This window comes from Limanda limanda, chromosome 11, assembly GCF_963576545.1.
Source record: "Limanda limanda chromosome 11, fLimLim1.1, whole genome shotgun sequence".
Classification (NCBI taxonomy): domain Eukaryota; kingdom Metazoa; phylum Chordata; class Actinopteri; order Pleuronectiformes; family Pleuronectidae; genus Limanda; species Limanda limanda.
The window spans coordinates 902,357-912,500 of record NC_083646.1 but is presented as its reverse complement, the minus strand read 5'-3'; the positions used below and the strand labels follow the sequence as shown (position 1 = coordinate 912,500).

Genomic DNA, 10,144 nt, shown 5'->3' with positions numbered 1-10,144 from the left:
GCACGGAGAGTGCAGTCCTGCCGCTGTGCAGCCGGATTGTTCTGGTGCAGACGCTGGACCGGCTCCGGGTCCCGCTGGCCCAGTGCTACGGAGAAGCCGACCCGCAGATCGCCGCCCTGGCCTGCAGGTGGCAGTGCCCGGTGCTTTCTGACGACAGCGACTTCTTCATCTTCAACCTCCCGGCAGGACTGCTGCCGCTCCGTCACTTCCGGTGGAGGTCCCTGGAGCAGAGCGGCAGGCGCTGGTCCGTCCCCTGCAGGAGCTACCACAGCTCCCAGCTCTGCACCTCCTTCAACATCCGGCCACAGCTCCTCCCCACCTTCGCCGCCTTGGCCCCGAACACCTACGTGAAGCGGGGGGTGAGGGAGTTGCCCATCAGATGGGATCAGTTTGATCCAACAGGTGGTGAGAGACCACATCGCCTCAGAGGTCTGCTCTCCTGGCTGAGCGGCTTCCGGACGCCTGAGGCGGCGCTGGAGGCCGCGCTGAGGCTGATGGGAAACCTGAGCATCCAGAGGAGGGAAGAGGTGCTGTACAACCTGACTCTGGAGATGAAGATGTACCAGCTGCCTCCCAGCTCCCTGGAGAGCTTCTTCATCCATGGGACCACACCACTGATTCCAGCAGTGGGAGAAGAAGTAATGTTTGTCTCTTTACTGAGGACGAGAGGAAGTTAACTGAAAAACAAGTGAAGGGTTTTCTTAAAGTTGATCTGAAGATAAAACCTCAATCAAGTAATTTAAAAAGACAAAAACATACAAATTATGAATCGCTCACAAACACAAAAGCAGCCAACAAACAAACTCCCTCTCATTGAAAATGTTTTCACAGATTTTAGTGCATAAGATGAAAGTTAAAAGCTTCATAGCGTCAGTCGAGATGAATGATGAGAAACACACTTACAAGTTGTTAAAAGACAATGTCCTGTCCTGTCCTCCCTGAGGTGGGGGTGCGTGTCCCGGACTGGATGCGTTGTCCTCTGATGCAGGCCCGTCTGTCTGGAGTCATCCTGGACGTCCTGCAGCTGCACAGGAGGCGCCTCGCCATGCCTGTTGACCACGGAGACAAGCCCAGCGCCGCCCGGACCTCCAGGCCGATCCGCCAGCTGGTGTACGGGCTGCTGCTGGGCGGAGACACTCGCCTCCTGGTGGACGAGTGGGACAGAGACGGCGTCGAGCTGGTTCACGTCCCGGTCCCACCGGAGGTCACATCAGTCACTCGGCGGCTCGACCTCCGCTCGCTGAACAAGGTGGACATTCCATTCACACATTCTTTTATTCAGGTCATGTGACTCATTTTCAAACCATTGGAACCAGAGAATTGTCCAAAATGTAGATTGACCTTCACTGGTCCAACCGACGAGCGGATGAAACCGTTGGATGAGGAGTGTCCCAATACTTCTGTCCATGTAGTGTTGCACCTTATCTTTAGTTACCGTCATTGGAAGATAGACTCTGACCTGTGTTAACTGAATGTCGCCCCCAGGTGGCGCTGTCCGAGCGCCTGCAGGTGATGCTTCAGGCCTTGAAGGTGACGGAGGCGTCTCTGAGCGGCCTGCCGCCTCAGCTGCGCCTCCCGGTGGCCGTGACCTGCTATTGGCTGCAGAAGGCGGAGCCGGCTCCGGACCGGGCGCTGCTGGAGTCGCTGCTGCTGTGGCTGAGTGACGGAGACGCCCTGAGACACGCAGCAGGTGGAGTCACGCTTCAGACCAGCGTCACAACCGCTGGGTAGCTTCTGATCATTTCCTTAAATACCTACGTGTGTGTGTGTGACGTGTGTGTGTGTGTGTGACGTGTGTGTGTTGCAGTGCTGCAGCCTGAACATCAGGAGCCGAAGCTGGACTTGGACGTGGTTCACGCCCTCAACCAGTGGCAGATGTGCCTGAAGGACAGCGTCCAGCTGAACCATCTGCTGAGCTGCCCCCTGCCCGACCCGCACATCGCACGGTGAGACGCTGAACCCCCCCCCCCTTGTTACGGCCCTGCATAGAGCCACTAGTAAAGAAATGTACCTGAGCTTTGGTATTTTACACTTTAACTTGAAACTTTATTATAAGTAACCAGTGGCGTGTATGACGTCATGTCACCGTCACAAAAATAGAGGTAGCTGATTATTATAAGCAGTAGGCCTATATAGACCAGTGAGATATATTATGGGCTGCATGTTGAGTGCCAGCAGGGGGCAGAAATCCTATTTCAAATACATTTCACATGCTTTAGCGCTCAGCCCGACACAAAGATGTTGCCTATAATACAGCATTAAAGTAAAATAATTTTATAAAGTAAAAAGATTAGACAGACACATAGCTCAAATAACTTGCATAATTTATTAATTTATTATTATCAACATGAGGACGACATGCACCAGCTTCACCTACTTTGTGTTTTCCTCCCTAACTAAAGACGGCCTGCAACTGTTTAGAGTCATTGCTAAGTGTCATGGATAATATAGTTAATTTATATATTCATTATATATTATATATTCAAATGAACACTTATAAGAACAATATTTATCTTTTGCTTCCTGATTTGATACACTTTAGATAAGAACCCAGTGTTTAATTTTCTTCTTTGCCATAAGAGACAGAACACGGTCAGCACAGCTGTGTCCTTCAGGCTCGTCCGTACCTAATAAAATGATAGGAAACATAAAAGTATGGCATTATTGTAGAGGAAGTGTTACTTATGAACAAAGCATGTATCCTTATTTTCTGTGGATATTCAACTACTGATTTTGAATATGGTTTTGGATTAAACTGTGCACTACCAAGACAATGAATGTAATGTATGGAGTTCTTCCACATTATTAGTATTGCATATATTATTTAATACATTATGTATTATGTGCAATACTTTACTTTGATTGTTTGTAAGTTATGAAGACATGTCTGTACCTGGAGTCAGTGTTGAAGTGATGACTCAGTGTTCAGTTGGATTCCAGTTGTCTCATGTTTCACATCCTAGAGGAACATTCAACACAAATACACAGATATGTTAAGTCATACATGTGCCATGTTAACTCCTTAACAGACTTTTACATGGTAAAAATAAAAGTTTATTACTTCAAAGTTCATCAGATTATAATCATTTCAGTTTAGGAAATATGTGGTGGTTAAGATTAACGATGTAAAACACTGAATATAGTACTACTATAAATACTCACGTTTCAGTTGATCACAGTAAATCTGTTTCTGCAGAAAAATAATCTGTGTAACGTAGTCAAGTGGGTTGACGAGTGAAATAACTTCACATTCAATTAGATATCTTACGTGGGGGGGGGGGCTTATTCTCCACACTCATCCTCATAAACTAACGCTTCTCTCTGCTGGGCGGCCTGGATCATGTGGCTTCATGTCGGGTCAATAACTCCGTAGGCTACGGTCCCGATAGCATCGCTATTATTGCTGCTAGCAAGCCTGCGGGCTAGCCGAGCTAAGCTAACACCCAGGTACAGGTAGCTGCGAATCACTACTTTTACAGATAAATACAATACTAAACTTGACAAACCTCAGAACCGGGAGCTCACACGTCTTCAGCCTCTCTGCCAGGAGAACAAGCAGAACTTCAAAACGTATTATTCATCCGATGTGAGTGAACCTGTCCACAGACCCGGGTGGTGTCCACTGACGAGGTAGCCTGTTAGCCTGTTAGCCTGTTAGCCTGTTAGCTCAGGTGATGCCGAACCGGAAGCAGGCTGACGCTGGAGTCGAGTAGCTTGCTGGGAGACGTCGTAGGGCCCATCTGAATAATCACTGCCTTCCCATGTTAACTGAGGTCTGTGTGCTTCACGCTGATTGGTGCTCCCATGGCACTGGTCTGCACGCTCCACGCTGATTGGTGCTCCCATGGCACTGGTCTGACGCTTGCCCGTTGTGTCCACAGCAGAGACGGACGGCGAGAGAAAAGCGTTTGACACAGCGAGCACACAGACAGAAACACACACGAATCAAATGACTTCAAAACAAGACTATAATGCTTGTGAGTCAAGTTTATTCACACACACATTCACGCTACTTTGCATATGAAATAAAATAAAATATATTTTTGCTACAAAGTTCAGATATGCAGTATTTAGCTTTCTGCACAGCAGCGCCATCTGGTGGGGCTAGTGTAGAAACGCCACTGTAAGTAACTACAAATAAAAACACAAATACACCCAATTGGAAACACAAATAACCCAATAAACGTATTCATTCACATTAGGTCCAAACACACGAAGCAGCCGTCGCTGTGGCGCCCCCTGTTGGTCCCTGGGTTTCTGTTCTGAAGCCTCACTTTGACATTTAGTGTTTAAAAACCAAGAAGTAATCATAGAAATATTCCTGTTGACGACAGGTGAATGTTTTCTGAGGAAAGTGATGAATGAGACTCCACCGTGTTCTTTGTCGTGGTCCAGGTTGTATGAGGGGACGCTGGTCCACCGGCTGGTCCACAGGATGAGGACGAGTGGAGGCCTGAGGGACTTTCTGAACAGAGATCTGTACCAGTCCATGCTGTCTGTCGTCCAGCGCTCTCAGGAAGCGTGGAGGAAGACCAAGGAGACAAGAACAGCTCTGTGGAGACAGCCTCCGGACAACCTGCAGCAGCTGTCCGTCCAGGACGAAGACCGGCAGGCTGAGAGGAGGAGCTACATCAGACCGCAGGACTATCCGTCTCTGGACTTTCTGTCTCCGGACGATCTGTCTCCGGACGATCGGTCTCTGGACAATCTGTATCTAGACTATGTGTTGATGGTGAAAACTCGATACAAAACCAAAGAGAGAAACAACCGGTGCAAAAACCTAGAACTGACCCGTAAGGAGGAGTCGAGGGGGCGGGGCCTCCTCAAACGAGTCACCGTCAAACACCAGAGATGAGAAAAAAAAGGTTTTGTATAAAGCTTCAGAAAATCAGGAGAGGCAGAGATCAGTGGCTAAAAACAATCTATAATCTATTATATCCATCCAGACCAGGGGTGTCCAAACTACAGCCCGCCATCCGTTGTTAATTGGCCTGCATCGAAACAAATAAATTCAAAATAAATAAAACAAATACTAAAAAATTTTTAAACTAACTATTTAGTAGCACTTAAATGGAACTTACTGATTGCACTTTGTAGTTTTGCTTTATCTTTGAAGAAATGGTTCTTTCTTGATTCTTGTTGTTCTGGTTCGTTCCCTCGGGGGCTGATGCACTTCCTGTGAGTCGCTTTGGATAAAAGCCTCAGCTCAATGAAATGTAATGTTATGCACTATGGCCACTGTATTGCACTTCTCAGTTTAGACACTAGGTGGCGCCCAACTCGCCCCTGACCGGCCAGCTGTCACTCAGAAAGCCGCCACGCCCCCCCCATTGCCAGCCACCAGGGGGCGGTTGAGATGATTTGGCTTCAGTTTTGAGAGCCGTCATGTCGTCATCAAAAAACTAACTTTTCTAACTTTTTAATGTTGATAAAAACCAGTGGTGGTAAAGAAGTACAAATACTTTGTTACTGTACTTAAGTCGATTTTTCACATATCTGTACATATGAGTATTTATTTTCCTGACGACTTTTTACTTTTACTCGCTACATTTGAAGAGAAATTTCTGCACTTTCTACCTCTTATATTCTCAGAACTGTCTCGTTACTTGATCCTCAGCTGAAGCTTCGGTACCAACACGTCTCAGACGCTCGTTTTTCACACGTTTCTGTTCTGAAACATGAGCAGGTTTTATTCTATTTTCACTGTTTGAATAAAGAGTTTTAACTGAAGCTGTGTCTGTGAATGACTGGAGGAAAACAAAGTGAGCATCTTTAAAAGACTTTAACTTTATTCTCACTCGCAGAGTAAAAGTGAAAATAGAGTTGTGTTGTGACTGGTGTTTAACAGATTTTAATTATCCTATGAGCGAATGTTCGACTTCTGTTTTTCTGGCTTTTGTAAAAGAGCAAATGTGACGGAGGAAGAAGCTTCACAACCGTTTTCATTCCAGAACATTTCAGGGACATTCTGACGTCTGTAGAAACGTTTCAGAAACAAACAAATAATGGGTCATCAGGTAACTTCAGGTTTAATTCAGAGTTTTCTTGTTGTCGTGGTAAATCACCATGGTAACGCTGAGCAGCTGACCTGCTCCAGGTGAAGATGCAGTGTTGTGCAATAATGGTTAGGAGTGATACCATAAGCTGGTGTGCCTTTAGGCGTTCAATAAATTTGGTTATCAAAATAAAATATAAAACATTAATATTTGAAATATTAATATTAAATCATAACTTTAGTTTGTTTAAGTTGTAGCGGGGCACCACCCTTTACAGAAGGGAAAAGATAGCCAATTTATTGATTAAGATCAGTCTCATTTAGATCTAGTTCACTTAGAAATCTTAATATTTACTATTAAAGATTATATAATGAACAGTGAAGGTTTATAGAGTTCTTGACAGTGTAACGGTTGGCAAAGTTCACTTATGCAACATTAATGAAAGGACAAGATTAAAAGAAAACATTTATTATGACATAATTGTTGGGGGAGAGTCCTGAGTGCTGACCGTCAAACAATGGGTTATAAATACTTGAGGCCTGCAAGGCCAAGCTGAAACCAGTTCAACCAGTCTTCACTCTGAAATCACACCTTCCTCAGACAACGTGGAGCCTCGCCCAGCAGGGGGGCATCTCGGGTGTCCTTCAAGAGAACCCCAACTGTAACACTGAAACGCCCACTGAGGTCGAATCCCCACCCACTAAGGTCGGGACCCTGACATTCTCATTGGCTGAGAGCCAACTGAAACCCATTACCACTTCCTGAACAGGCTGGACCTCTCAGGTAGAACAAAACCGCTGAACTCACAGAAATCTCTCTCTTTCCACTCTACTCAAGTTGTAAACAGACCTTTCGAGGCCGACCACACGACTCAGTAACTAAGGAGGCGATTAGACGTTTGTTTAATTCAATTTATTTGATTTCATTTAATTTCTTCTTTAACTCAGTCAAAGTTTTATTTTGATAAGACTTTTTGCTGTTTTAACTTGAAAGACCGAAACAGGAAGTGCACCCGCGGGACGGACTCCGACACTTTCCACAGACTTTCTTTTTCCACACGATCTACAGACGGCCCCCCCCACAGCCGTTCCCTGCAGAAGCGCGACGTTCATCCCGCTGAGGAGTATGAGAAAATCCACTCCGTTCCTGTAAAGCAGCTCGATCTCCGCTGTTACAGAAGAAAGACGAAGTTTCATGCCGTCAAGGAGCACGAGGAATTCGCTCTCTTTTCCGGTCCAGCGGCCGAGCCCCTTAGCTCCGCTCGAGTGACCACGTGATTTCACTGGCCCCCAACACATTCGCGCCGAGGGGCAGGCAAACCGCGAGGGTTGTACAGTAAGAGACTTATGTTGTCTGGGCAGATACGTAGGGTATTGTTTAATATTTGAGTGTATTTGTTTGCGGTACCTCCGCGTCTCATTGTTTAGCCACGACGATCCGGCTACTTCCGGTTCATTTCCGGGTTATTTGTGTTAGTGTTTGAGCGCCGCGAGAAGCACCTCCGGCCGCGCTGTTTACGTCCGGGTAAGTCTGCAGTGATTTTACTGATCAGAACCTCAGCCCACAATGTCCACTTGGGGGCTGAGTGGTGTAATAGAAATTTTCATACAGGACACAGCAATACAATTATCAGTTTAATTCAATTTAATTCAATAACTGTCTGCGGACGGGGCGCAAGGGTTAAGTCACGGCAACAGACTTAACACAATGGCAGTGAACAATGGGAAATCCATACATTTATACTGGTTTAACTCCTCCTCACACATCAGAATATGGTTGTCCAATCAGCTCTCTGGATGTCCTGAGAGGATGATCAGACATTCGGTCTCTGGCGGTCTCTTTGAAGTTTGAACAAGATGCTAAACGCATCTTGTTCCAGACCCTTTGAGTTACCCCTGGTCTGGGAGATCTTTCTCAGAGATCTCCTGTCTCTAGGTCACACCCATGAGCCCATCTGCTCCGTCTCCTTCAGTGGCCCCTGCTGTGAAACCTTTTGTTCACACTGGATTGAGGAGGCCACATCTAAAAACTTCCAGGAGCAATATGCATACAGTTACCTTGAGCCACAGTCTTGAACACAGAAATACATTCTTCATTAAACTCCTTCTATATAAATGTTATTTGTTTCATTTAAACATATCTAAATACAAAAATGCCCACGACAGTGGTTAAATCACTGTTAACTTATCTCCGGTGTGTTTTAAGAGCTTCTTCGAACTCTCCTTGCATGTTTTCTCTCTCTCTTCGCCCTCTCTCTCTTTTCTCCTAAACCTACGTATACACACGTTCGGATCTGTATTTATAATACAGTTCATGTCACATAGTTAAATCTATACTTAGAGAGGTGTAACACATCTGGAAACCATTCGGCCCAAAGCCAAGCAGAGATCAAGAATTCTCTTTGTCTGAAATTTCTTTTGTGTAATTCATGTGGCGACCACCATTGTGAGCTCAGGCCACATGGTCATTAACATAGGCTCCATTTTGGATAACGTTAAGTTAAACCACCATTTTGAGAGTCTATTATTGCCACGACTCCTCTCTCTCTCTCCTCCCATTCTGGCTCTAACTTCCAAAGCGGCTCCGCCATCTTGTGTGTAGTCAAACCACCATTTTGAGAGTTTTTTAGGCCTAATGATTCCTTGAATCATTGTCGGCCGCCATATTGGATGTGCCACTCCCCCTCTTCTCTCTCTCACACACACACACACACACACACACACACACACACACACACACACACACACACACACACACACACACACACACACACACACACACACACACACACACACACACACACACACACACACACACACACACACACACACACACACACACACACACACACACACACACACACACACACACACACACAGACCGCAGGTTTTACATGTATTTTCTGAATTGTGATAAGTGCTGCTGCTGTTGTTATCTTTGAAATATTGGAGTTTGTTAAAATGATGAATCATTAAATAACATTAACGGTATTTCCCCTTTCTTTAATAAATGCTTTTGTAATTAAAGTATCAGTATTCTGTGATTATTTGTACATATGTGTGTGAATACAGCTGGATTACGATGCCTGTGCTCGAACTGAAAACCCTTCATTGTTTATTAAATAATCATTAATATTAACTATTGAGATTATTGATTTAACAAGTATCATATGAGACTGATATTTATAGTTTGACTCGTTGGTCCCTGTAACCAGGGTGGTGCCCCTCTACGATAAGTAATAACCTTATCATTTTTAATTATTTTAAATAAATAATTTTTTATTATTTTAATAATCATATTTCATGATTATTAATAATTAGCCAACGTCAAGTCTACTCCTACTGCACAACATATAAAGTATCAAAACACAAGTTACTAACAAAATACTAACTAACAAAGATTTGTGTGTGTGTGTGTGTGAGAGTCTCTCTGGTAGTTAACAAAGAGAGTCACATCTTCCTGTGATCTTTTAAGATGGTCTCTAAGATAGCACCCCCCCTTCTTCTGCAGAAGTGGTTTACGACATGCAGTGGGGGTCTGAGCTAATGAGGTGAGGAGATATGCGTCTCTGTGTGGATGTTAAACAGATATCTGAAAGGGTCAGAGAAATCCTGTGAAGAGCGTATCTAACATTTAACTTTCATTTTACTTGTAACCACAATAACACCACCTATATCAAACTTTAAAAACACCACACAGAATCAAATAAACAGTCTTGCTTAGCGTAGTATAATTATTAAGCCCAGTATGTTACCAGTCCTTGAACAGGGAGAAAGTTGCTGTGCGGTTCGCCGTTCGTTGTGGCTTTGAAGTCTCTGGTTTGTGTGATTCTGCTTCTGCTTCTGTTGAGCTGTGATGCTCTCGCTTGTTGAATTCCTTACCTGCAGGATATCGAATCGCTGCAAGGAGATTGGAAGAAGCTTGAGATACGTGGAGGTTTCCTTGAAAAGATGAGTTGGAAGACTGCACCTCTGACCTCCGGTTGTTGGGTAGAGAAGATTTGAGCTGGAGGAATCCGGTTTCTCCACTCACCGATGCAGGAGGAAAGGCCGGCAGCCTGCTGTCCTCAGTGGTGGTAGATGGAAAGAGAAAGACTTGGGGGAGCCCTCTCCTTATATTGGGCTGATGACCACCTGGTCATGTGGCCA

The 10,144-nt window shown here is 45.0% G+C and overlaps 1 protein-coding gene across 1 annotated transcript in view; it reads left to right on the top strand.

Annotated features, from left to right (window-relative positions):
- Positions 1–5,730, top strand: part of aste1a (asteroid homolog 1a) — a 7,420-nt gene extending 1,690 nt beyond the window's left edge. The window contains exons 2-6 of the mRNA XM_061080838.1: positions 1–638; positions 917–1,249; positions 1,486–1,695; positions 1,831–1,946; positions 4,396–5,730. The exon at positions 1–638 is cut by the window's left edge and continues 198 nt beyond it. Of these exons, the coding sequence (XP_060936821.1) occupies positions 1–638; positions 917–1,249; positions 1,486–1,695; positions 1,831–1,946; positions 4,396–4,855 (1,757 nt within the window). The 3' untranslated portion in view covers positions 4,856–5,730. The remainder of the gene's footprint in view (positions 639–916; positions 1,250–1,485; positions 1,696–1,830; positions 1,947–4,395) is intronic.
- The last annotated feature ends 4,414 nt before the right edge of the window (positions 5,731–10,144 follow it).